General features: G+C 42.4%; 3 protein-coding genes across 5 annotated transcripts; 1 reads left to right on the top strand and 2 right to left on the bottom strand.

Annotated features, from left to right (window-relative positions):
• Nucleotides 1-39: 39 nt before the first annotated feature.
• Nucleotides 40-12,192, bottom strand: LOC147141414 (mitochondrial import inner membrane translocase subunit TIM44-like). 2 transcript variants are annotated; one of them, XM_086044200.1, is made up of 14 exons: nt 12,039-12,192; nt 11,621-11,725; nt 11,108-11,272; nt 10,919-10,999; nt 10,597-10,746; nt 10,055-10,188; nt 9,845-9,930; nt 8,963-9,055; nt 8,421-8,545; nt 7,770-7,820; nt 7,497-7,586; nt 7,243-7,353; nt 6,360-6,513; nt 40-177 (listed from the first exon to the last, which is right to left on the bottom strand). In XM_086044200.1, exons 1-13 carry the CDS (start codon nt 12,066-12,068, stop codon nt 6,394-6,396), a joined length of 1,341 nt encoding a protein of 446 aa, XP_085900326.1. In that variant the 5' UTR covers nt 12,069-12,192; the 3' UTR covers nt 40-177; nt 6,360-6,393. The 2 variants fall into 2 exon arrangements, with proteins under 2 accessions (XP_085900326.1, XP_085900325.1); XM_086044199.1 differs by lacking the exon at nt 40-177 and having other exon boundaries at nt 5,425-6,513.
• A 704-nt stretch (nt 12,193-12,896) lies between these two features.
• On the top strand, nt 12,897-19,238 carry LOC147141415 (ras-related protein Rab-11B). Its single transcript, XM_086042695.1, has 5 exons — nt 12,897-13,149; nt 15,261-15,456; nt 15,885-16,078; nt 17,210-17,290; nt 18,612-19,238. Exons 1-5 carry the CDS (start codon nt 13,110-13,112, stop codon nt 18,755-18,757), a joined length of 657 nt encoding a protein of 218 aa, XP_085898821.1. The 5' UTR covers nt 12,897-13,109; the 3' UTR covers nt 18,758-19,238.
• Nucleotides 19,239-19,550: 312 nt separating this feature from the next.
• Nucleotides 19,551-26,059, bottom strand: LOC147141416 (E3 ubiquitin-protein ligase MARCHF2-like). 2 transcript variants are annotated; one of them, XM_086042693.1, is made up of 6 exons: nt 25,721-26,059; nt 23,790-23,882; nt 23,392-23,673; nt 23,116-23,311; nt 21,827-22,036; nt 19,551-21,367 (listed from the first exon to the last, which is right to left on the bottom strand). In XM_086042693.1, the coding sequence occupies exons 3-6, from the start codon at nt 23,574-23,576 to the stop codon at nt 21,212-21,214; spliced, it is 747 nt and encodes a 248-aa protein (XP_085898819.1). In that variant the 5' UTR covers nt 23,577-23,673; nt 23,790-23,882; nt 25,721-26,059; the 3' UTR covers nt 19,551-21,211. The 2 variants fall into 2 exon arrangements, with proteins under 2 accessions (XP_085898819.1, XP_085898818.1); XM_086042692.1 differs by lacking the exon at nt 23,790-23,882.
• Between the last annotated feature and the right edge of the window lie 1,628 nt (nt 26,060-27,687).

Genomic DNA, 27,687 nt, shown 5'->3' on the forward strand with positions numbered 1-27,687 from the left:
GCTTGGAGAAGTTGCGCAACATTCCTTTTTTCACACGAGCTGCAATAATAATGACAACTTGTTATGGAAGGGCAACACGAGCGAAAATGGCACCGTTTTCAGCTATTTCGATGAATTGTTTCATGCGGTGACACTCATGCGGGGTGTCTTCATTTGCAGAGTCCCTCCACTGGATGCCTGAGGAAAAAAAATAAAAATAAACATGCATTAGAACAGCACCAGATGGCAACGTTTTGGTTTTTTTTTTAACTCAAAATGGGGACTTTATATTTAATACAGAGCAGTAGCTAAAATGCAATATTAAGTTTTCTCATAACACCAAAGATGGCTTTACTTGTCTCTAAGTGTATTTTTGACGCAATGTATTTACTTTTTATCATAGCACATCAGGTTTTCTTTTATCTATTTTGTTTGTTTTAAAGTTTGACCATCTTGTGTAATATGGATTTTATAATATAATTGATAGCTATGATGTTCAGAAAGAAAAAAAAAAATTCTACCTGTTGCTCAACCATACCCTCATTTCATAAATATTGCTAAATACTAGAATTATATCATGATTATGAAAATGAAAAACTGAAATACTATAAAAAAAAAAAAATTCAGAATCAGAATCAGCGCAAAAAAAACCAAAACGTTTACTTGCAATCTCTGATTTAAAAAAAGGGTAAAAATGTGATGCCAGCGACCTAAATTCTAATATTCATTTCCAAAATATTCACTTTCTTCCATAGCTTTTCTCTTGGCTGTAGCGTTTCCAGTAGTACGTGTTTGCGGATGTTGTCCAATCAGATTTCAGCCTCCTTTTGTTGCAGTGTCAATGTAATCTTCAGAATCAGTCATATTGACCGATGTAACGTCAACTGTATATGGAATGGGACTCTTTCTTAATCAACCGATCAGATTTCAAATTCATCCTGACAGTGCCAGAGCACTGGCCCTCGATGACATCAGCATCGATCTGTCCTCTGATTGGGTGGGCAGAGCAATACTTATAACAAGCAAGTTCAACAAGCCAAACAAAATCTGCAGCCATTTGTATTACATTTACAAATAATCAGCATCTCTGGTGAAAATGATGTCATTTTTTCATATTTTCATCACGTTATTGGATAAATATTGTGAACCGCTCCAGATGATTAAATCTGTTAAATCTCCAATACGAAGAATTTTAAGAAAATACATCATACTCATGAGAAATGCTCAATACAGATGTGTTTTGATAGTCAAACTTGGTTGTAAGAGGTTTTTCTCTCACCAACCAATCAAAAGACGGAAAAAAAACGCAAACACTATTGCGGGCCAGCTAGCTGCAATTTGAAATCGGATTGGTTAAAGTCACAGTCCTACTGCTAATATAGTTTAAATTGCAGTGGACAGCGCTACCGATTGTCAAGGCCCTTGACAAATTACATTAACATGGCCATACATACAGGCTGGAAATAAATATCATCACACCAAGCATATACAGCTAAGAGAAATACAACAAAAAGAATCTCATAGACAGTTGGGAATAAATGAATAGAATTTTATGAAAGTTAGAATTGAGTTTGTAAATATAGGCCAGTCCTTATAAGATAAGTGTTTAGCGGCACCACTGTTTCCGGTGATGCTCAATTGCAAACTTCCACACTTCCGCCTGACTGCAATGGGACATGTGCCCTAAATAAACAAAATGAAGAAAAGTGAGAGGCACGCAGTCTGTCCCCATCCTGAACTTGAGCGCAGCAAAGCTCAAAGATAAATAAGTCACAGCGATGACGCAGGAGGGGGAAAAAAAGGGCAGAGAGCCTCGGAGAGTTGCAGGGCAGAAAAACACTCCCCGTAACCTCTTTAATGGGCCGTGGAGTGAAGAGACGTTTCCTGGGATGCAGGGCGCACTTTGCAGTCAGCAGATTCTATTCCAGGAGGCTCGTCTCTCGCTCTCGAACGACACACACGCACTCACACACCCCCACACTCCATCGCCAACACCCCGGTGTGTCTCGCAAAGACACATTGATAGCTTTCTATGCATGATGGGACTCACGGCCCTGGAGAAGCTTTAACAGGCGACCCGAAGACATCTTGGGAAAATAAACGGCATGCCTCGGGATAAATGATCAAATGGGTCACAGTTAGATCAGGTGCGCCGCATGCATTGGGGGCAGCAGAAAGCTAAATAAACACGACAGTCCAAGTATAAGGAGTGAAAAGTTTACGTGAGGGACCGCTTACAAAGAAGGCCACTTGTGAAAGTCGGAACCTACAAGTCTCAAGTCGCTGTGTGTGTGTGTGTGTGTGTGTTTGTCAAGTCGAGTTGTCGCCACGTTTCAAGCAAGTCATAAGTCAAGTCTTAAAATTTCACTCAGTCACAACGTTTGTGGAGTGATAAAATGCAAAATGATACAGCAATGCTGACTACCCAAAAGTTAGGGAAGTGTGCAACTCGTAAAACATAAGCAATTATGAACACTTGAAACACATCATTTGAATAATAAACGGGGTTGCAAGCAGATTTACTTTCGGCTAGCTGAAATGTGAATCGTTTTTTGGCCTAGCCTTTTTTTTTTTTAAACAGTGAAGTCAACGTTTTTACGTGTTAACGTCCAAAATGAGATAAAGGGCATTTTTCGAAAATGAGAATGAATCAAACACTTTGCAGTTAGAGAATGTGTCGAAATTAGACAGATACAGTAGATGGATGGATGATTAAGACAACACAAAGTCAAACCTAATAAAAAAAAAATATGGCAAGTAATATAGTCTAATTACGCTCAATGATATTTGTACATTAACTACAAAACAGGAAATAAAACATTACTGACAAGTGATACATAATATGTGGATGAATTCAAATTGCTATAATTTATCTGCAGTTTCATGCTGAAAACTTGGCATCTCCATTCCCAAACTTTTAAAGTGTCAACTCTAAACTGTAGACCTACAATGCTACAATATTCATAGAAAAGAGAACTTACTGGTGGCACCATTGAGGCGATTCGATGAAGAGGAACGACGGCGGTGTTCAGAAGCTCGCTCAATTCCCGGCGGTTCCCTGCCAAGTCCCTCAAGGTACCTCCTCGGCTGTGTCAGGGGCTTTAAGTGTCCTGACTTTCAGGGATCCGCCCCACCCCCATCGGTCTCTTTCATCCGCCTCCTCCTCAGGAGTTTCCCCTCTTCCGATTGCTTGTCTACTCATCTTTTCCTCGTAAAACGATGAGAGCAGAGCGAAGCTTTTGCATTATGTAAGATGACTGCGGGGTGGGGTGGGGGGGTCCATGCAGCCGCCACTCACATTTGACCAGTTTGGCTTTATTGCTGTTCAGCGCAGTGTCATGATCAAAGAAGAATTCGGGACACGCAATTTGATTATTTTTCTAAATTGTTCAGCCCAGGTTACACACATCATAGATAGACACCGTACACACATACGCAATTGATATAAAGTCAACACACCCCTGTTCACATGTCCTTATATTTGAAAGAAAGCCAATGTGGTCACATTTGGCGGCCTATTTTTCCAGAGTATGTTGGGCGACCCACAAAACACTCGTGAGCATTCCACTCTAATGACCTATTATGAATACCGTATATTATCGCAAGGTTGCGTCCTATAATTCGGGCCCAGCTCGACTCTGATCACATCGCGAGAAATGACATGGTTGTGATGTGGAACAAAACAGCCGGCCATGTGACCACCACTGTGAAACCTAATTACTCGGCCCATTAAAACTGTACCAACACAGGGCCAAGACTGCATGTAGGTGCACGTCAACATGTCCCCCCCCCACCCGACCACCTGATGCCTCCCTCATGGTTTACTTAATTGTCATGTGACGACAGCAGCGACCTGAAAGACAGTGTGCTCAAATCACAGTGAGCATCCCTCCAGCAGGCTGCCCACTGAGCACCTCATTAAACTCCTCCCGACTGCGTGTTTATGAAAGTCAACTGAATTATGCTACACTCGTTGATCCGGACCATGTCAGGAGGTCAAATTGAAACGCAATGGGGCCATGACATCGGGCCTCTTCTTTTTTTTTTTTCCACTTCCCTCAATCATCTCCAATTACTTCAAACATGCTCGTGCTCGCCTCTTAACTGGAACATGTAAGAGCGAGCATATCATTTCTATTCTGGCCTCCCTCCACACTTTATACTTCAGTATAAGATTCTGATATTTGTTTTGAGATCTTGAAATGGTCTCACACCGCCTTAAAAAAAAAAAAAAATATTCCTTGGCGTCCAACATGGCACGAGACTTGAGCCCTTACTTTAGTGTCAATCGTCTTGCATGTAGAGCACTTTCGTTTCGTCCGCGGTGGCTTTCAAGTGCATTATATACAATTGAGGCAAATTGCTTTTAATGCTTGATTTTTCGGAAGCAGTCTAAAGTTGAGCACAAGACACGAACAGTCGTATAGAAGGCCTTTGCCCTAAGTGGCACAAGATGGCTTTTATATAGTGCATGTCTACACTATATGAGTGCTATTGTGCCACAAAGAACATGCCGTGATAAGTGAAGACCGCCCTCGCTGCAGCTTTTACTGGGCTTCCTTCACTTGTGTTGGGATCAGCCAACCTGATTCATTCAGTCACACTAGTCTTGTACTCACAGCTCAGGGTTGCACAACACAGCCTCGGGCGCAAGAAGCTCTTACTTCACATTGTTCTTGCCGTGCTCTCATTGTTAGACAACGCGTGATCGGAAAAGCTGTTTGTCGACGCAATCATAGCCACAAGCACAGAAAGACTTTGTAAAGGGAGGCCGGTATAAGGACGTACGTCCACCGCTATTCCTCACAACGGACAGCTCGGGAATGAGGTCCCGCATATACTCTATTGGCCCTGTGCGCTGCATGTTATTTAAAGAGCGATCTATCGTCCCTATACGGCACGACCAAATCCATCGGTTTATCAAGCCGTGTCAGTGGCTGGATACATAGAGACATTTGTCAAAGCATGTCAGCGTAGAAAGGAGAAAAAAACGAGGCCGCGTGGATCTACACGTGACGTACAGTTTAATGTTGTCTGGTGGACGCAAAAAAAAAAAAAGCAAAGCATACGCTAGCGACCGAATGAGCTTGAGAGACACGAGGCTTTACATTAAAAACAAATAAATACCATTTTTGGACGACACAGATTAAATATTGACTATACACTTGAGCGAGGACAAAATGGAGTAGATCGGCAGAATGGACACACACTAGCTGGCATTCTTGGAAATGTGTCTTGTCTTCGGATAGAGAAATGCAGAAATGGGAAAAGTGGCGTAGGGCAATCATCGAGTGTTCGCTCCACAGTAAAAATGTGAAGAATAAACAAAAACAGGAGAATAAGAAAAAAAAAAAAAGAAAAAAAGAATGGTAAACTTGTGTACTCAGTCATTCAAAAATAACATCATGTTGCATCAATGCCGTATATCGGAATAAGACAACATCATTCTCAGTCAGTGGCAATGCTTGCATCATGTATTTGGATATGGTCCCATCTACAGTATTTACATTCAACTATTATATAGCTATAGAATGACATAGACAAGCATGCGGATGCGTTTCCACGGCACGCTGCAGGTCACATGTTACACTACATCGTCGCCGTCCTGTGAAAAGCACATCGATTTTGTAATTTTTTAAAATGTTCACATTATTGCGATGTCTGTAATGCGGAAACCTCATTCATGTAAAAAAAAAAAAAAAAAAAAAGAATTTTTAAAATGAAAAAAATGGACGTGTTTTCCACAGGACAGCGACAATATGCAATATAATATACTACGGATTTACTCACCAATTTATTAGGTTTAACCCGACACCCCTAGTAGTAATTTTGTTTTGGATTCATATTGACGGAATGACACGGTATTTTACAGACAGAAGTTATATAATGTGGCCTGAATAACCGGAACACAACAATATTCATGAGGAAGATTTAGTGAGGTGCTTCAGTCCTTACCTTACAGTCTACTTTGAAAGTAGTTTCATTGGAATATTATTCTACTTTGTTCCAGTGTTTGAATGCAGAATCTAAACCACCATCATGGTGGACAAAAAAATACTGATCAAGTGATTAAAAAAAAAACACCCAAAAAAAACCCAGACCAATAAATCTGGTGTTCGATGCACTGTGCCATGCGATGAGACCAATTTGTTGCCGTCCAGGCTAACATCAAACTTGGAAAATCGATGAAGTCAAGCATGTCTACTACTTCAAAGTTGTGCATCTGTTTTCATAGAACTTTCACATTAAAGCCTCTGAATCGCGATGGCAAAGGGGAAATTGTGTGTAAATGCACAAAAATGACCTGGATTTGTCCCCCTTTCAGAGAGCATGAGTCCATGCAGGTATTACAGACGCCTCCTCGGTGCTTCTGCACTCACTTCCAGTTCGTGTGTCTTTTCACTTGTTTCCCTCCTAGAGAACCTGCTCAGTGCTGGATGCGGAGATGTCCAGGAGTCTCCACGCCGCGTTGGGGTTCAACTCCTCCTGGTCGCGGCACAGCGCCCAAACATACATGGTCCTCAATACCTTCTCCTGTTGAGGGGAGGAGAGCAGAAAGGCAACTCACAAAACGATAGGCGCATTGGGCTGCCGGGTGACAGATTTCAGGGTGAACCTAAAAAGCGCTATGAATTTTACGGGTGAACATAGTTTGACCTTCTCTAAATGTAATGTTGCAGTACTATTCCAAAATCGACAACAGGTGTTTGATCCATGAATCGGGCACTCTTCCAATATTCTCTGTTGTCACCTTCCGATGAAATGTGGAAGCTCGGCGGCCACTTCCGTCTAAGGACATCGTGTTTGAAAGCTCGCAATGGCGACCGACGTGGGTGGGTGTCATCTTGGTCTCATGATGTCCAAATACGAGTAGCGCGATGAAGAGGACCATTTAAATGGCTAGTCTGTTCAAGGGTTCAAGACCGTTTTAATGGTGGCATTTTGCCTCGAAAATATGAGGCAGTCCAAGTCCACACTTGAGCCCATTTATCAGTAATAAAGTGAAAATGAGTGGGTGTCCATATTTACTTCAAAAGTTGATTTACAGTGTTTGCCCCAAAATGTTCTACTTGTGCCCCTAAAATTTCAGGTTGGGGGCAAAAAAAAAAAAAAAAAGGTTAGCCTGGAGCTCTGTACTGCGCTATGCTTAAAACGAATGTGAATGAGGCATGCCTTTGACTTGGTCAGCTTTCAACAGTCAATGCAATTGCATCGGGTTCAGCACAAGGGTTCAGTCAAACAATGCATGAATACTAAACTGACCGGATCTCCTTCCACGATGTCTCCTTTGGGGCTTCGTAGCACCATGACGACTTGGGCCTGGAAAGTGATGATCAACACTGGGCCCTGGTCCATCATCTTCCCCATGGCCAACTAGAACCAAGAGCAAGACAGAGAATAAAATGCATTTAATAAAGAAGAGCTTTGGTTGATGTATTAGAGACTTTCAGGTCATAAGACTCGCACAAGAAGTGTGGGCTGCGTGCATGTATGAAGGCTTGTGTGTGGGGACTCACATCAATATTATCAATATCAAGGATTTTGGACTGGAACAGCAACCCCAAAGCTCTGGCCTGTTGGATGGGATGGGCTAGCTGACTGTACGTCTGAGGACAGAAATCCAAAACATGCAGATATGAGGAAATATATCATTTTTAAAAAATGTAAAAAACGACATGTGAACCCTCTCTCTTGGCTAGACTACCATCAGATTTATCTGGACTGTATTCAAACCAGCAAAGTCACGCGAAACCAGCCACACGTTGTATGAATGTATGTGTCCAACTTACCGCTTCATAGCACCAGTCTTTCAATACATCCAGCTCTCCACGAATCATAGCCTGCAGAAAGAACACCAATATGCGGCTGTTTCTACATTTGGAAAAATAAGCTTAAAGTGGAAGGCAACCCCCCCAAAACCTTTACAAGAATATGTTCTATGCGGAGCCACTAGTCAAAACAGTCGGTGGCCATTTTGCCACTTGCTGTCGACTGGAAATGACATCGCAGTCGCTCAGGGCTCAGCTAACGACCAATCACGGCCCAGCTTCAGAAAACAGGTGAGCCGTGATTGGTCGTTACCTGAGCAGCTCCGATGTCATTTTCAGTCGACGGAAGCGACAAAATGGCCGCCCCCTGAAATGGCTAAACACGGGTAGATTTGATTGCTTAAGTCATATTCCACAAATGCAATATTAATCAGAATGCCATGTTTAGACTAGCGAAGGCGCATAGAACATATAATTGCAAAGATTTTTGGGGGTTTGACTTCTTACAAGTACAGGCCACTCGAAATTATAAAAAGGTATTACAGTACGGCGTTAAATTGACGAGAGACCAGTTGAAAGTCTGACTGCCAGGTCTCATCCCGCACTTCGTATTCCAATTAAAGGATGTTGTAAGTGTTATAACTGCATCTTCAACATAGGAGAATATTTCACCTCCAATATGTTTGGGATGATGTCTTTCTCACACTGTTTGAGGAAAGAGTCCTTGTCAAACTTGGGGTCAGCCTTCACAATCTCAGTCAGCACCTCAGACATCTCTGTCTTGGAGAAAAGACCACCTGGGAAAACAAACATCATCAACATAAAATATGAAGTCATAATATTGCATTTGTGGAATAAGAGTTAATCCACCCATTTTTAGCCATCTCTCGGGGGGTGGGGTGGGGGGGGGGGGGGGGATTTTGTCTCAGGGCTCAGGTAACGACCAATCGCGGCTGACCTGTTTTCTGAAGCTGAGCCGTGATTGGTCGTTACCTGAGCCCTGACTTGTTGTGATGTCATTTTCAGTCGACAGAAGTGACAAAATGGCCGCCCCCTGCCTGCGACGGTGGATTTTGCTGCTTAACTCATATTCCACAAACGCATTATTAATCAGAATGCCGTGTTTCAACTAGTCGGCCTGCTGGGAACATATTCTTGAAAAAAAAGATGTTTCTCAACTAAAGACGATTTGGTACGAATGGGAAGGTCGATACCGAGGACGGTGGTGACACGGTCAGTCACGGCCCTGGACGCTCGGACAAGGACATTGTCACTTTCGTCATATTTCATCTTCATCTCAAAGAACCCTGAGGAGAACAAAAAGAAGGCACAGTGCTTTGCTAAGAACGCAATGTGATGATTAAGGCTGGAACTTGAACCTGTGGGGACAGTTGACCACAATCACACGTCAACTGTTTTGTGGAATCTACTGCCATCTGCTGCTTAAAAAAGGACTTGTCTGCATCTACACAATAGGGCAACTGGCGCCAACCTTCTTTGCCCCATGGACCGGTTTCATGAAAATAAATATTTTGATCATCAGGCATAGAAACAAATTCTTAAAAATGCAACTCAGCATTGGGCTGAAACGAGCATTAGTGGAAGCTTGTTTCTCTTCAACAAGTCAGTCCCATCTTGAGCTAATGACACCCAAAGAGTGTTACTTGTCTTCCGTCTCCGCTGTAATTTTGTTTTTGTCGTCGATGTTGCAGAAAATCCTCCTTCACAAAGATAGGAGGTTGGAAATGGAAGCGAGAGATTCTGCACTTTTTTTTGTTTGTTTGCAATCTCTTAATATTCTGCCTTAATGCCGAACCAGGTTTATATTTTAATGCCATGCGCATGCCCAAGCAGTTTCAACAGCTTTATACCTTCATTTGCAAGCCTGTCGCCATACATTGCTAAGCTTTTTTTTAATTACCATACCGATGACTGGCTGGACCTGAGTACATGGGCACAGGTGGACGCACCTGATGTTCAAAATAAAACTCCTTATAGAATCTGATGATGAATAAAATGTTTTTTTTTTTTTGTTCGGTGTCTCTGTGACAACTGTCGTGGTGACTGAAAAAAAAAATTGGAAATAACCTACTTACTGTTGAAAACCATGTTATTGTCTTTGAAGTCCTTCCACTGCTGGTACCATTTGGAGTCCTTGTGGAGAACGACACCCAACGCCTCGCTGCATTACAAAATCAACAGTCTATTATTACAGATTCTTAATGGTGCACCAATAGCCATCCAATTTTCTGATACAGATTATAAAGTGTCAATCAGGTTTTACAGCGGCAGCAATAACGACTTACTCGTTGGCCTCAAATATTCTTGTGTCACTATCTGCTCCCTTTGAAGAAAAATCACTCCTCTTCCTCAGCTGAGGGGGCGCTCTGTAAGGTCCGACGTCGCCAGCATCGATCTCCTTCTTCATGGACTCAACACCCTGCACGGATGGATGAAAGCAAAGCATGATTTATATTTTATATATTATTTATACCTATATTTATTAATACATGCGTCACAGCCGTTTATTGTTTTCGTTCTATTTATTGTATTGTTTGTAAAGTGCTTTGTTACAGCTCTAGCTGTTATGAAATGCGCTATATAAATACAATTGTATTGTATCGCATATTGTGTGAAGCTCAACTTTCTGCTTTAACGTGCTATTTGAGCGCAAGAGAGACTCAATTGTGTTAGTGCCCTAATTACAGCACAAAATTGTTCATCATGACCCAGTTTCCGCCCGTGTCACAGTCAGCTGGGTACCAACAATAACACAGCACGATGGATGGAAACGAGCAAAAGTATGGAAAGAAAGTCACCGATTCGCCGTTTTACCCCCTCCGCTCACCTGCGAGATAGTTTGGAATGCGCTGGTCTTGCCCAATCGTTCTCCTCCCTTGGAAACGGTCTCGGCAGAGTGCATAGCGCTGCGGGCTGCTTCCTCCACACCTTCCTTGATTTTCTTCCCAATGTCTGTGCGACTCACCTCCTCAAGACTCTGTGTTCAACGCAGTTCAACAACGCTATAAAACCGATTTGTGTGTTCACTTGTTATGAATGTGGTTCCTATTTTTAGTTCTAGATGCCTTTCTACTTAGAGCCCATTTCTTTCTTTTGTTTTGTTGACAGAGACATAAGGTACCGTTTTCAGGTTCTGCTCTGTTACTTACCTCCTTCACTGTTTCCGACAAAGAGCCCAGTGTCTTTTTAAATACTTCGGAGGTCTTTACTGTCTCCGCCTCTATAGATTTCTAAAGAAAGAAAGGTAGAAACGAACATCTAATCCTGATTGACAACAATCACAAGGACAAGATTAGTTTGAAAAAAAAAAACTGCAGTGAAGGAATACATGATCTTACATATTTCCTTCGCGCCTGTTGGAGGGCATCAGACTCCTCAAGCCTCTTTGCCTCCTCTCTGAATTTCTTGATGTTCTCCTTCATCTCCTGATTCTTCCCAAACTCCTGACGAAGATTATCCACAAACTCTCCCAGGAAACCTTTGCGACCCGAAGCATGTCGCACCTGTTGAAGCAGAGGCATAGTTCTCTTGATACACATTAAACATGGCTATGAAATAACAATTGTCAAATCAAACGGACAATGAGAAAGAAGGTACATTTAACGGCATCATATTTTACATTTAGAGCATATGAAATTGTGTTCCAGTTAATTGTCACAGCAGTGCAGCAACTTTTGCGTCAAATTGCGTCATGGAGTCTTCAGTGGGTAGCAGTAAATGCTCCATCATACCATTAGTACTTGTATAGGCCTAGTAAGACCAAAAGTCATATGGCTATTGATGAACTAAAGTAGCTTTATAAACGAGGGCATGGGTGTCATTAGAAATATGAACTGGCTGCTGTAGTTTACCTGCAGTGCTGCTGCTTGACTCTTGTGTAACCAGTCAGCATCTCCTCTCCACCTTAAGAACCCCAGCGGCCGGAGGCAAAAGGCTAAGTGATGTTTACCAACCAGCTACAATGAAGAGAACAGCCTCATTACATTACATGGAAAAATATCAGTTTTATGGCTACAAAGACGCTTAGCTCCTAGTGTAAACATTGGTGTTAATTTCTTTTTATTAATTGTAACCTCGCTCAGCATGTAAGGCACGGAAACCCATTTCATTCACACATCGTCTGCCACATAAATTACAATTGCGAGGCTGTCCACCATTTAAGGGGCCCAACAAAGACAAACCCCAAAACAAAGCTGTGTATGCTTGTTGTCTCATATTAAATATTCGCTGGGCGTAAGGAGAGATCATGAAGGACGTGTATGAGCCTACCTGGTAATACCGAAACATGGAGGCAGCCATCTTGATTTCAGCGTGCGTCAAAGTGCACGTGCAACATTGCGGTAGCAGCTGACCTTCCGCTCAGCCAATAGGAGGAGAACGAAGGTCTTGGGGGGCGGAGCCAGGTGTCATCTTGACTTTTAAAGGGGAACCGCTTTATTTGCGTCAAAATCGTTAGCCTAGCGTAATCGCGTTGGTCATTTTACATTTACGGTCACAATAAATACGTAAATAAACAAATACTAATGTACTTGCTTGAAATTACTATTACTGTTATCATAATATACAATTTTAAGAATCTTTTTATTTTAAAATTCTATAACTTCTAACACTAGTAATAATAGTAAAGTAATAATATAATAATAATTTTATATTTTATTACAAATTCTCTCTTATTATCATTAATATTAAAATCATCATCATTAGATTGCAGTAGCGAAACTCAGTGCAAGAGATTTAAAACACCACAATATAATGAAAAAGAAGCTTTATCAAATAAAGCAAACGAGAAGTGTTTTTTTACTAAAAGTCTACAGACTACATTAATTCAAAACAGCAACATTGTGTTACACAAGTATAACGTGAAATGCAGTATTACATTTGCCGTTTATCGATGAAATGTCAATTCATAATGTAAACAAAAACACTCAGAACTAACATGACACCAAACAATAGCAATGAACATTAATACCCATGACTTAATCAAATCACTAGAAACAAACGGAGTCCTATAACAGCATCTTTTAGTGATTTTTGAAACGTTTTTGTGTGCGGAACATACATTATAATCTCACTCCTGCGTTGTTGTCTGCGATCTGAGGCAGCATCGGCGCGTCAGAGTGGCGCGCCCCCTGGAGGAAGATATTCGTAGTGCAGGGACTCCTCCCTCTGCAGAGTTGGGAGCTGCTGTGCCTTCCTGCAGCCCTGACAGCAAGCATTGGCGCATTTCAGTGCCACCACTAACATTTACCATACATTTTAGCTTCTTTTTAACCCATCTTTCCCTCTCATACTTCACACATCATCCTCCGGGGGACAAGCGTCGGAGCGGCCTCGTCTAGAATGGGGAACCGAGACGATGAGTACGATTTCTTGTTCAAAGGTAAAGGAGAGGAAAAAAATGATGTTCGCGTTTCTCTTTTACACCGGGTCTTTCAGACATCGTTTTGAAAAAGTCTTGTAGCCTTTAGCCATCTCTTAGCTGATTAGGTGAGAATTGTCCAAATATGTGGGCCTGTGTTTATGTAAGGCCAGAATAACGTTAAAACAAACACGCTGTCATTGCAACGTTCCAACGCCTGCAGCTACGTTTCTAGGTAGGGTGCAGCAACCTATCTGTGTTTAGGCCTATTGAACTTTTGTCTTATATTCTTAAAAGCGTGCCACACGAGAACCATCGACCAGACTCGAGCCGAGCCTCCATGGGGGCCCTAAGCACAATTTGATTTTGCGGCCTTCGATTTCTCATAATAATATCGACTATTCATCATTGAATTTCAACAAAGGTACACTGCAAGCGCGGTCTTGGGATGATTTACAGTTACAAGTGGGACACGGAATTTCTTATCGGCCGAAAAAAAAACGCAACAGCAAGAACAACAACAAAGCACAAGAACAAAAACAAAATCACATAGGTCACTAGGTAGCCAACACGTACCACATGAATAACCTGCGCGGGATTATTCTAAAAATAGCTCACCAGGGATGGGACATTGTGATTTCCAAGGCATGTTGTAGATGCGATCATTTGAAAATGTACGTACTTGCAGAGCAGTGTTGCGTGTAGTTATTTATTTCCTCCCTGGTTTCATTTCGACAGTCCATTGCCCTGTCGAATTGAAAAGTAATTCTCCATTTTGTGTGATCTACACGTATCTTTAAACACTACTTGAAACAAGGTGACAAAAACGTTTTAAGAAAACAAAGTTGATTAGGTCTTAAAACCTAAAAATGTGCAAAGGCAAAAATTGCCAATCATCATCATTGCCAAAAGCAATGTAAGTACTGCTTTGTCGCGTACAAAGTACTGGCATCTTGGTGCGAAGAAACGACGTCAAAGTGACTTGATGAGCTTCATCAAGACAAAAGTAGTGCTTTGGCAGCATTTTGTGGCATTCACTGGTACCCTTGAGGGGTGGGGGGAGTTCATTTCTTAGGGATTTATGCTATTGCGCCCTCGCTAAAACGGTACCTTCTTTTGACTTTGGGAAGCTCCGAGTGGGCTTATTTCTCGTTTTCTAGCCCAAATACCTCCAGCTCAGATGAAGATGGTCCTCGGCCAGATGTTACTGACGCAAAGAGCCTTATGATTTAATGCATGCTGCGCGCTGATGGATCTGCTGTTCATCTTGCGAGCTCAGCTGGATCCAAAATGCCTCTTTGGTGCTCATATCAGCTCCTGTGGCACATTAACATCCTGGGGTGGGGGGGGCGTTGGGGGTGCAGGAGCCAAAAGGCTATTTAGATGTAACAAAGTCTCCTCTGTGGGATGAATAGTGCATCTGCCGGAGGCGAGGGCTCCCCTCTCTCACTTTCCCTGTGTGGCCGAGCCATCGTCCCGAGCGCCGCAGAAACAGGAAGGGGAAGGCGGCGCGAAAAGTGTCGATTCAGGTTTTGGTGGAGCCTGTTATCGGCTTCCTGCAGCCCGGACCAGAATGGTGTCAGCGGGGACGAAGTTTGGCTCTATTTCCTTTGTGGAGGAGGAGAGAAAACACAAAGGCTCCACCTCTGCCGCTGTTTTGTACACGGGACACCCCCCTTCCCCTCCCGCCCCCACCCCGAGATCCATTCTGACTCAGCTCACAAGACTCTTTGCTCTCCACTGTATACACGGAGGCTCGGCAACAGCCGTCAAAGCCCAGACAAGATTCCCACTTAGTGCCTGCTCAACACATTTATTTGATTCATAGGAGCATGTTTTAGGCGTACGACCTTTCATTATTATATCTGTCAATATTATACTTTCTATTAGTTTCACATGGGATGTGTTATTACTGTCGTATAATTAGAAGAGCACGTGCCAAAATGCAACATGTTGAGTCGTCAGTGTTTTTGTGGTTTGCTTTTTGATAAGATTGAAATTCCCCAAATACCTCAATACTGCTCTTTTGAAGAGAAAAAAAAAGCATCAACCGTCGTTGAGAGCCAGAAGAAGAAAATCGATCCGTCTCAACGCATACTAATGTTTGGATTTGTGGTTTCTCTTTTGTCCAGTCGTGTTAATTGGGGACTCGGGCGTCGGTAAGAGCAACCTGCTCTCTCGATTCACACGAAATGAGTTCAACCTGGAGAGCAAAAGCACCATTGGTGTGGAGTTTGCAACTCGCAGCATTCAGGTGGATGGCAAGACGATAAAGGCTCAGATCTGGGACACCGCGGGACAGGAGCGCTACAGAGCCATCACCTCGGCGTGAGTCAGGCAGAGACTTTTTTTTTTTTTTTTCTCATGAACTGTCGTATTGAACTTCCAGTGTCCAAATTTAACATGCCTGCCCCTCTTTTATATCGGAGATCTTGTAACACGAACAAATCACATGACACTGCGGAGGGAAAAATGGCTAATTAGGCCCAATTAGGACATTTCCACTTCAGGGTGTACTCACTTTTGTTGCCAGTGGTTTAGCCATCAATAGCTGTGCTTTGAGTTGTTTTGAGTGAACAGTAACTTTGGACACTGAATACCTCACATACCAAAGTGTTTCATCATTGTTATCACACGAAAAACAAAAATATTCGAAAATATTTAGAAAAATGTGAGAACTAAACTCACCTTTGTGACGTACTGTCCATCTTTGTCCTTGACCCGATCCTGACTACCACCCATGGCGTCTTTCTCAGATACTACAGAGGGGCCGTGGGGGCGCTCCTGGTGTACGACATAGCCAAGCACCTGACTTACGAGAATGTGGAGCGCTGGCTGAAGGAGCTGAGGGACCACGCTGACAACAACATCGTCATCATGCTGGTGGGCAACAAGAGCGACCTACGCCACCTCAGGGCCGTGCCCACAGACGAGGCCCGTGCCTTCGCAGGTGCAGAAACTCAACGAAAATGTAGCAGCACTTCATTCGCCTTCCAAGCTACTGGAAAGCGGAGCTTAGTCTGTGTCAAGTTGTAACACGATCACACATCTCTGTGAGCCGGGGTGAGATCGGCACCTCGCTTGGACAACACATTCAGGCTGCTCGGCGATTCAGCAAGTATCCATTTGAGCGGCGCGGACAAGAAATGGAGATGCAGATTTGGCAGAAAACTGTGAAATAGAAGTCTATCCGACCAACAGTTTAGTCACTTTCAGAAATAGCAAGAGAATCAGAGTGGAAATTCTGTCATTTAAGGCATAAGCTACACTTGTACTGGATACCTTAAAGTCCTATTTCTTTAAAGCGGAAGTCAACCCAAACATATTTCCTTCAATAATATGTTCTATTATTAGTTGAAACAAGGTATTCTGATTAATATTGCGTTTGTGGAATAAGAGTTAATACCCCCGTTTTTAGCCATCTCAGGGGGCGGCCATTTTGTCACTGCCGTCGACTGAAAATGACATCACAGATACTCAGGACTCAGCTAACGAACAATCACGACCATATTCAGTCGACAGAAGTGACAAAATGGCCGCCCCCTGAGATGGCTAAAAACGGGTGGATTAACTCTTATTCCACAAACGCAATATTAATCAGAATGCGTTGTTTCAACTCAAAAAATATGTTTGGGTTGACTTCCTCTTTCCTTCATTGAGCCACGGCATATATTTACTGTACATTAAAAAAATCTTGTGGCACACCCCCACACAAAAAAACGTCACCCAAAGTACATCCATACTGAAATCATGACGATCTTGACTCAATTTATTCACTTCTGCCATCTAGTGCAAGAGCATTGAATTGTTCTGCCTGTCATTATAGATTGCTGGTAGATGGAAGATGCATTATATGTAGTGGACACACACGATACATTTTGGACTAGTTAATTGAAATTGGATAATTTACCGCCGCACACCTGATCTCACTGAGGGTTTTGTCCAAACAGTCAGAAATGGTCATAACAGCATTATTTATGAATCATCAGATAACACAGTAACTGTTTTTATTTTTTGTTTTGTTTTCAGAGGACTTACGGTATTACTGTACATTGTGTTTTTTTCTCTTCGTGCAAAACAGAGAAAAACAACCTTTCATTCATAGAAACGTCAGCCTTGGACTCAACAAATGTTGAAGAGGCCTTCAAGAATATCCTTACAGGTAAGAGTGCAGATTCAAGGGGGTTCCAAAAGTCACTGTACATGTCCCTTTTTTTTCTATTTCATTTTAGGTGTCATCTAGACAGATGTGAGGCCATCAGCATTTGATAGGTTCGGCTTTGTAACAAACAAATCATGCACTACAAAACCATAAAATTACAAAGAAACATTTATTTAAAATTTCAAAGTATTTGTATCATGTGGGCTGAATGCTAACACTTTTTTTTTTAGTTTTTACATACTCGCAAGTACCCGAGTATGTTGAAACGTAATTGCCAGTCAATAATATTTTGGCCTCACGTCTCATCCGAATGATACCTGAAACTAAATAGACTAAAGGAAAGGTATAGTCATTTTTGAAACACATCGGGAAGTTGTGTACTTCTACATTGTTGCGCAAACCTCTTTAATTGGATTTTAATAGACTCACAGCACCTTCATTTAAAAAAAAATTGTAGTTGAATTTAAGCTCATGGTTAAAGTGTCCAGAGTCTCTCATTTTGTTAATCTCCTCCAATAAGAGAACTGCAACGGGCAACTTCGACACTGTAAACCAGGGCTTTTTCAAACATATCGGGGCCAGGGGACCCCAGTTTGAGAAACAAGTTATAAATATTGCTGGTGTGCAACTAACTACCTGTGTCCTCAGCTCAGGATTGCGGTCATTTTTTTGGAATGTCCTTTGTGAACAAGGGCACCTGAGTCGAGGCTAGTATACTGTCATGCCTTTCTCCAGTTTCTCCTTCCTGATCCTCCTGCGCAGCAGCCTATTATTGATCATATTCTCCCGTTTCCCCTCTAGTTTATTGGAAGATATGGCGTGTACAATGAAGATCACCTCCAGTCTTTTAAATATGTCGATTATCAACTGCTAAGTGGTTTTTGGTTACGTCCCGTTCCATTTCAAGCGGGCAGTTGTCCAACTCACTTTGAAGAAAAAAAAGGAAAAAAAAACAACGATTAATCCATTTCCAAGGTGCGCCTTTGTATCGAACAATTTAGACAAAATGTCACAAACTAGTTATCAGTGTGAGAGGGATAACACCAAATTTAACACAGCCGCTCCCCATTTACACCTGAGACCTTGTAACACTAAGTTACATGACATCAGGGAGGGAAAATGGCTCAATGGGCCTAATTTGGACATTTTCGCTTTGGGTATACTCACTTTTGTTGCTAGAACTTTAGACTGCTGTGTGAGGTGTTATTTTAGGGGACGTTAAATTGACAGATTCTGTGTCAATTCTCTTCTATGGACATTCCAAAAAAAAAGTTTCAAGTCCACTCTCATAATTACGGTGTCGTTTTTGCTCTTTACACAGAAATCTACCGCATCGTATCGCAGAAGCAGATCGCCGAGCGGTCGGCCCACGACGAGTCCCCCGGGAATAACGTGGTCGACATCAGCGTGCCCCCGACCACAGACGGTCAGAGGGGGAGCAAGCTGCAGTGCTGTCAGAACCTGTAACACCGGGGCAAATGTCCTGCACTCTTTTGAGGGTGGATTATGAATTGGTATCCAGTGGTGGCATGCCACAATCTTCCTGGGCTGCAATGTAGTCTTGAAATTGCCGTTATTTAGATCCAGGGAACCGGTTCATGATCCCACGGAAGGAATTGATTTTTAAGGTGTAATCAGACCCAGTTTCAGCCTGCTACAGTACATTCGAATGCAAAAGCTGGACTGCTGGTACCACCGAAGTGTGACTTGGCCACGATTGTATATTAATCAGCAAAGTCTCTGTCTCTGGTAGATGTTTGAGTGGTGCCAGCACTCCGTTTTTGCATTCCACTTCTCGTTCAGTCATCTCAAAAGTGGTAGTGACGCTGCTGATGCTTACTTCCTTACTGTAAAATATATTGTTTTTATGTTTATTATTTTGATAGCGTGTTTGCTCACATACATTATATTAATGCCATGAAAATAAATTTTACAATATTATTACGTGGTTGGGGAGGCTGGGGGTGCTTTTCTCATTGAACAAGTGACAGCTATGATAAATCGGTTAAGGGAAATGTGAATTAGCCTCAAGCTAATTGGAATCAAACTTGTTTGCCCAATAAGTGTCACTAAGTAAGATGTTTGAGGAGGGAGGTATTACGCAATGTTATCGAATCCATACAGCGCGTAAAAAAGGCAGCAACAGAACGTAGCATGAAAAGTGATTATTGGATGCGCTGCATTAGCGAACACCAGGTGGCGACAACATCAATAGAAACAAAAGACATCCGCATTCAAGGTACAAAAACGGTTCACAATCTGGGAGTCCCTCAAGTTTTATTGCACAGTAAACCAACTTTCCAGGGATGCAGCAGGAAGGGTAGGGTGACACAAAATACTCGATTTTAGTACTGCTGCTCAAAAACTTGACAGTTACTGTGGCACTCTTACAGAATGCCTGCAAGCAGTGATACATTACTCTGTCCGCATTCTATTTAAAACGGGATCATCTTTTGAAATGGGACATTTCTACAAGTCAATAGCTCAATTAATAAACGTTGCTTTACAAGTGAAGAAAAACACGAGCATTATTCTTTTATGACAATAGATTCAAGTGCACAAAGTATGCACACTTACTGCACTGTTGTTGGGTGTGTGCAGTTAGCATCGAATGCTATGATTGATTGACTGTTTCCCCACTAGACAAGAATACTCACAAATACTCATTTCAAATCCTCAAAATGTTACACAATATGTAAAACCATAAAAAGCAAACATTTTTTTAATCTTAACTTGGTTTGCTTGATCATCACTGCAGACGACCGTGTCTGTCAATAAATGTTTGTAATGTGCAAAATAAATGTAGTGATGGGAGCTTCGTGACAAGTAATACGATTAGTAAGGTGAATGAAAATGACCCCCCCCCCCCAAAAAAAAAAAACAAATAAAAACGCTAATAGGTGATTGTGATCACAATTTGGTAGAAAACATCGAGGGTGATGATCATCACACAAATGAAAATTCGTGAAATGTTTAAAAGCCATAAAGCGCTTAACAAAAACAAATGCAGAAAAGGGTGCTGCATCCAATGCCACAGGTGGCGCTATTTCTCTCAAAATGTATTTACTCTATGCACTTAATGTTTCACATCTTAATACTTGCTCCCAAGAACGGGAAATATTTGTTTCCCCATTGTTTCTTTAGTCTTAAACTCTTACGAATTTGCAACATTCAAGTGCTAAAGGCTTACTGTCCCAAGATTTTTTTTTTTTTTTTTTTAAATACAAAGCAAGAATCAACACATACTGGAACACAAAGGTTCAACTGGGAAATAAAAATACATTTCGAGATGAACCCTCCCACTCATTCTGCAAATGTGTGTAATACAGGGCATAGATTATCGACTAATAGTTTAAAACTCCGCATACTGTTAATGATCCCGACTGAAAAGTCCGTGTAGTAGCATCATTTGCCAAGCTAAAGGTTGCCCCTCTTAAAAACGGCTAAATACGTCGTGAAGGTGCGTGTGGGGAATTATAGGTAGTGAATATGTTTCATATTATACTGTCGTAGCATGCTGTCAGTTATATCCTGCTACATTAGCTTGTGTCTTAGTATTTCATACCTTTGTCAGAGACTTAAGGCCGGGCTGGTTAGTCCATCTTCATTTTTTGTTTTGACGTTGATGTCTCAGCACCAGCAGTCCAGACAAGACGTTTTCCAAATCAATAGTGACTCAAGCACGAGTTCATCCTCAAACCACATTTGTGGCTCGCCAATACTGTAGTTTACATCAAGTGCTTCAATACAAAGACAAACGTGGGAGAAAGTAGTCCTCCCTCTCTCAGGATGGTCCATATGAAGTGCAAACGTTCATTAATATGATTTTTGTGTGTGTGTGTGTGTGGTTTTTTTTCAGGTTTTTTTCCGAGTGCTTCGGCTGGCTTGATTTTAAATATTCCCCTTGCCACCGAGCCACACTCATACGATGGTCTCGTCAGTCATTTTCTTTGTCGACTTGGTCGGCACGGAACTTTGGGTAGTGAGTGCGCCTTTCATGTCAGGCATGAGCAGGCGCACTTTCTGATTGGTCCTCCTCCACTCCGAGTACAGCTGACAATGGTATCGAAATGACACCTGAGGCAAGAGGTCACAGAGTGGAAAAGGTCGTCAGAAGAAAAAAAAAAACTAAGAGCACAATTGGTTCATCTTACTTAAAAATTGCTCGATTGTGCACGTATTTGTGCTCTGCAAGAGGATTTACCAGATTTTTGTAATTTTATTTCCTACATTTGACAATAGATCTGCACTTTTCACTCCTTACTTTGAGCTCATTGCTTTTTTTTCCCACAACATAAAAACCAAAAAGACAAAAAGTCAACCGAGGTTAAGATTTTGAGACGTGTGGGACTTCTAAGGCAGAAAAATGCAGGGACAACAGCGACATTTAGAGAAACCTGAACCAGGGGGCAAGAATACACGGGCTCTTAAAACGCCGGTTCCGGGTGGACGAAACAATGACAGAAAAAAAAAACCAACAACTTTCAGGATAGACTTAAAACTTGTTTCCTTGTAGACTGGATCTAAGAATCTTACCAGTGTCCAGAGGATGTAGATGGTGAAGAGGGCGATGGTTAACGCGATGAGGCCAGCAGCCTCCAGTCTGCTTTTGAGCTGCAGGTGGTCCTGGGCACCCCTCAGACACAGCCAGCCCGAGATGGCTGCCAGCGGCGTGATGAGCAGGAAGCAGGCCATGTCGCACAACAGAGTCCGCTTCTCGCTGCGGGGGCCTGGGTCCTTCAGCCACTGAAGAACATGCAAAACCACGAGGTCATTAGGCAAACTAACTGCATCAGCTGTCGTCAAAACATCCATTACGACCACATCATCTACGTTCAACTCGTTTTGGTTGTAAATGCTTTTAATTGTAGTATTTATAATTATGTGAAGCACATTGAGTTACCTCGTGTTTGAAATGCACTATACAAATGAAGCCGTCTGGCCTTTCCTTGCCTGCAGTAGTTGTCAGAAACTTGGCAATGTCGTATATGCTGCAGGTCGCTAAAAAAAATAAATACATTGATGGCAGGCCACAAATGGCCCACGGGGCATCAACTATAATGCCCTCACATGGGAAAGGAGTGGCAGCCGCCAATGCACTTTTCAGTCCTTTATTATATTGAATGCCGGGAGAATAGTAAAACACAACTAGCACTCAAGTTGAAGTCGGTCACATCTCTCCCCAGACACTCATAAGCAGACTTCCAGACATCCAACCGGGCCTGACTCTTAACCCCAAAAAGTTCTTTACCATAATATGTTCGATGCGCCCGCCTCTAGTCTAAACACGTCATTCTGATTAAGGTCGCGTTTGTGGAATCCGAGTCAAGCCGCAAAATCCATCTGTTTTGATCCATTTCAGGGGGCAGCCATTTTGTCACCCGCTGTCGCTGTTATCTGAGCAACTGTGATGTCATTGCAGTCAACAGCAAGTGACAAAACGAACCCCCCCCCCCGGCGAAATGGCTAAAAATGGGTGGCTTTTGCTGCTTAATTCGTAGTCCACAAACACAATGTTATTCAGAATCAGAATCAAGTTTACATTCGTGGGGCTGCACAGAACATAGTGTCAAGAGAATTCTAGGGTTGACTTCCCCTTTAAAGGCAAATGCCTCCACACATGTATGTCAATTATATCCAGTATTTCTGTATATTTAATGTGTGTGTGTTAAAATACATTCAAATTGTGTTGAAGATTTAAAATGAATCTCCATATCACAGACTTTCACCTGTTGAATGTAGGTCTGGAACAAAATCCCCCATGATGATAAACGGGGGGGGGGGGGGGGGGGTGCACTGTACCTACTATCGAAAATCCTTCTGACCTGTGTGAGGGGTTGTGGCTTCCGCTCAATGGTGAACTCTGTGTGGCACAGTTCACAGTAGCTGGTGTTGGATGACGACAGCCACTTCTCCAAGCAGCTCTTGTGCACTTTCCCTAGCGTGCCAGTGCATTCGCACGGCGACAGCAGTGTCTCTCCTCCACCTCCCTCATGGCAAATCCGGCACATGCCTACATCGCTGCAGGCAACATTTGACAACCTCGGTTACGGTGAATGGATCACGGACATTAGGTTAGGTTGCCACGCTCCTCCTCTCACCTTTGCAAACTCACAGCTTTAACAATGGTGGAGAGTGGGCGGCCATCTTTAGCCGTAACCTTGGCAACGTACTGGGCCTGTGCAGCGGAGTCGGACTCTTCAGAATCCTTGGCCGAGTCGGATTCTGCGTTCCCCGAGTAATCGCATAGGGAGCCGGGTAGGTGGCAGCACCCTGACGAAGACATGGCTCAGCTGGGGATGACTGGGAGGGAGACGACAGCACAGGCACCTTCTCCGGGAGATCTGAGAAGGTTCAAAACCTGGTTCTCAGCCTCTGTCCGCCTACAGATCAACGACATGGACGACATGAACGAATTGACAAAAATGCACGTACAGGAGCCCTCCTCAAGTTGAATGAGACGACAGTCGGATTATCTGTAGTTCCACCAAAAACTCACAATCTTCTGTCATCACGCGTGACATCAGCAAGCCACAAGAGACTTCCACAAATCGGGCGGGACTCAGGGAAACGTGCACACTGCATCGGTCGCCTGCCAATTACATGTCACTCACACATGGGCAATTTAGACTTTGCGGTTAACCAAATATGTGGTTATGTGGGAGGTCACTGGACTAGGCTGAGTATAAAATGGACCACATTTGGGGATTTTCATTTTAAATTGCAAATACAGTACAACATTTATAAACTGTGACGATGAAATGTCAGCAGCAATGATGTGCCACGCAAAATTGTCCAATTTTGCTTCATGTGCCCAAACATGATTGATTTACTACAATTTTACTTCAACTATCTATGTCGGTGACATATAGTGAATGCTGAAAAATTAATGGCGATTTCATTCGATGAAAGAAATGCTTTGTGCTTAACAAAACAAGCCCAGATTTTCTCACTCAGTCAGTGCTTCTGTGTTTTTTGTTACACCCTAAATAGGGAAAGCCCTGTTTAAGTATTCGACATTTATACATCAAATCAAAGATAGCTATGTGACAACTGACTCTTTTCCGCCATTTTTCATGACGCCATTTTTGTGTGATCACGTCGAAAAAATTAGCTGTCTTAATTTTTTGTTGTTAAAAATGCATTTCCCACAGCTATTTTTCGAAACAATGTATAGTGGAATCACCTGTGGTCTAGTTTTCAATTTGATGGTTTTCATGTCTATGTTTGTCGCTCTTACGGCGGGATAACTCATCTTTGACCACCCGTGTTGAAAGCTAGCTGCCACATTTATATGTTGCACATCATTTGGAGGTATTTGGGGACATGCAAACAAAGTTTCATCAAAAATGTACAATGTGGCAGAAAGTTATTCAGTGCGGTAAAATTTGTGTCACCCAACCTTGAATAGGGGGAGACACAGGAGTGCTGTCTGCCGGGATAAGACGTCAGTTGCCAGCAATGGTGTGTCAACTTCATTGCATCTAATTTATTAAAAAATAATTACTTCGTATTAATTAATTGAGTATAATTATGATTACTCGGCTTGTGAAATCGAACACTTTCTTGTGGTGTGCCATCTTTAGAATAATCCATCCACCCATCCATTATCCTCCGCTTATCCGAGGTCGGGTCGCGGAGGCAGCAGGGAAGCCCAGACTTCCCTCTCCCCAGCAACACCTTCCAGCTCTTCCGGAGGGATCCCAAGGCGTTCCCAGGCAAGCCGGGAGACATAGTCCCTCCAGCGTGTTCTGGGTCATCCTCGGGGTCTCCTGCCGGTGGGACATGCCCGGAACACCTCACCAGGGAGGCGTCCTAATCAGATGCCCGAGCCACCTCAACTGGCTCCTCTCATTTATAATTCAGTCCACACTTAATGAAACTAAGGTCTCAAGGTCTTCGTTTAAATATTTTTCTTAAAAATCGATCACAGGCCATTCCATTATTTTAAATTAGAAACAATGCATTTTTGTCTGCTTATTAAGCCTTGGAAATATCACAACTTAATTATTAACATATTGATAAAACGTAAACACCATTTTGTTCTTTTATTTCAGATGTTTCCGGTAACATTGGGCTTGCTGGGGAAAAAAAAATGTTGTACGTATTACAGGCATAAAAAAAGGATTTCGTTATTATTTTTGCAAGTGCCTAGCCGTTATTCATCGAATTATATGAAATTGACTCATAAATACAAAACAGGGTAACATTTAAGTGAGCTGTCAAAATCAAGTTTTACAAGGGTGAACCCTGGGTGACAGTCAAATAATTTTGGCAAAACACGACCGTCAGTGTCAATCAACTGGCGACAAAGACTAACGCCATTTCACGCCACGAAAACTACACGGAGCAATCAAAGGACACGCTGGCGTTTGTCGTTGTTATCAATAAAAGGACAAGTACAGATTGTGCGATGTGAAATCCACTCACCCTGCAGCCTTCCCCCTTTGTTGCTCGGCCTTGGCTTCTGTGGGGAAGCAAAACAGCAGACGACTGCTCAGCCCTAGCTGCAAAATATGACATTGACATCGAACCAAAAGCGGTGAATGAAAGACAACGCGAGAGCCGAGCACACACACTGCGACACCGCCATCGTTCGTCGATTGTTTCCCCCTCAAGACGGTTATTGTTTAAAATGCGTAAAGGAAAGCGGAGGTTTCTCCCACGATTACCAGACAAAGCTAGCGAAGCTAACGAGCTAGCATCGAGCAACCCTGAGCATCCTCAGCTGTGTGAGAGGGGAGGGGGTCACGTGACGTAATGCTGCTTTTGCGGTAGTGGGTAATCGTGGGATATTTCATATGTCTTTCAATTATACTGGCACACCTCAAGGCCGTGGTTGCGCTTGTTTTCCCCCTTTTTTTAAATGAGTATTACGAATTAGTCAGCTCTATGAGAGAAAATGATAAAGAGGGCATGTCACTGCACGTCTTTGTGATTTAATTTTTGCTCTGACGATGCAAGATGATGTAAATGCCAGGCCAAGAACAAAAAGGTGACAAATAAAATTACACATTTTTTTGGGTGCTGTTTTGTAGACTTTTCATGACGCTGCATTCGGTTACTTAAGGGGTTTTTGTGGTCCATGCACCTGTGGCATCAAAGAGTGTTGATGCTCCAAACATAATTTCGTTGTTCCTGTGACAATGACAATAAATACTGAAATCTGAATCTGAAAACCAACTATAATTTCTATAATATGCAAAAAAAAACAAAAACATGTTCTATCATATAAATAAACAGCTTTTTAAATATAATTGTACGTGAAGTAATACTACATAGGGGGCACCTGCCCTACAGAAGGCTACCATGTTTCGCCGTCATCTTTCTGCTATGGGCACCCGAAGGAGACAAACTTAGCGAACGTAGGTTGTACACATCATGACTTGTAATAAATGTAATACACTTACTTTATCGCTTGAGGGAACACTAGAAATCGTTTGTGATTACATTTTTCTTGTACCTCTGCTGAAGAAATTTGTGGTAGGCTTACACCGAAGTGCACGTGCTTCAAAATGCACGCACTTCGATCATTGGTCATTGCATTCTATCAGATGGCACTAAATCGTACACATTGGACCTATAATCCAGTGTCTTTCAAACCTTTTTGAGTCAAGGCACATTTATTTCATTGAAAAAATCCCGTGGCACACCACCAGCCGAAATTGTGAAATAAAGCTCATTTTATACATAAGCTTTTTTATATAAGCATTTTTTTAACATTGAAGAATGACGTTACATTATAACGTCTTGAATAGGAATTAAATAAACACAAAGTAAAATAGTATTTTATAATGTTTCATATTGATACTTACTCAGTGGGAAACTTGAGCCGGTTTGGATAAACATGCGTCACCATTTCGCTTGTCTCTCAAGAAAGACAATTAGCTACCTGCTGCCGCTGCCATCTGCTAGTATGGAAGAGTACTACAATCTAGTAAAGACATGATTACGCTGCCAGGCGCTAGACCGCACAGGCACACAAATTTGATTATTTGCCATGGCACACCTGACAATATCTGGTGTGCCCCGGCACATTTTTTTGAAAAACACTGCTCTAATCATTCAGGCTTTCAAAGGAGTGTTTACGGTTTCAAAGGTGAATAACCTCCAGGCGGTCACGATTTTTGAGTGCTGTCCCAAAATGCAGTTGAAAAATTCAGCTGTCATGATGTGTAACCTCTGGTTTTAAAGCAGTCAGGGATCCAAAGGAGGGTTTTGCTTCCATGCAGGGTCCAGATTTTTAAGAGTGGTTACAAAATTGAGTAAAAATTCAAATGTGAGAGGAACGTGTGACATTAGATTTTAAAACAGTCAGAGTTTCAAAGTGGGGTTTAAGATGAGTTTAGCTTCCATGCACTGTTCCCATTTTTAACAGTGACTATAAAATTGAACCA

The sequence above is a fragment of the Filicampus tigris genome, chromosome 10 (assembly GCF_054856515.1).
Source record: "Filicampus tigris isolate MCC_2025a chromosome 10, RoL_Ftig_1.0, whole genome shotgun sequence".
Lineage (NCBI taxonomy): Eukaryota > Metazoa > Chordata > Actinopteri > Syngnathiformes > Syngnathidae > Filicampus > Filicampus tigris.

Excerpts from the sequence above, each read along its gene's own strand:
- LOC147141414 (XM_086044200.1), bottom strand. The coding sequence starts at position 12,068 with ATGGCTGCCTCCATGTTTCGGTATTACCAG. Across the intron at positions 9,056-9,844 it reads CAATAACATGGTTTTCAACA|GGTTCTTTGAGATGAAGATG; the intron begins GTAAGTAGGTTA and ends TGTTCTCCTCAG. Across the intron at positions 7,587-7,769 it reads AAGACTGGTGCTATGAAGCG|ACGTACAGTCAGCTAGCCCA; the intron begins GTAAGTTGGACA and ends TTCTGTCCTCAG.
- LOC147141416 (XM_086042692.1), bottom strand. The coding sequence starts at position 23,576 with ATGTCTTCGTCAGGGTGCTGCCACCTACCCGGCTCCCTATGCGATTAC. Across the intron at positions 22,037-23,115 it reads AGCCACAACCCCTCACACAG|TGGCTGAAGGACCCAGGCCC; the intron begins GTCAGAAGGATT and ends CATGTTCTTCAG. Across the intron at positions 21,368-21,826 it reads TCTACATCCTCTGGACACTG|GTGTCATTTCGATACCATTG; the intron begins GTAAGATTCTTA and ends CTCTTGCCTCAG.
- LOC147141415 (XM_086042695.1), top strand. The coding sequence starts at position 13,110 with ATGGGGAACCGAGACGATGAGTACGATTTCTTGTTCAAAG. Across the intron at positions 15,457-15,884 it reads TACAGAGCCATCACCTCGGC|ATACTACAGAGGGGCCGTGG; the intron begins GTGAGTCAGGCA and ends CGTCTTTCTCAG. Across the intron at positions 17,291-18,611 it reads CTTCAAGAATATCCTTACAG|AAATCTACCGCATCGTATCG; the intron begins GTAAGAGTGCAG and ends CTCTTTACACAG.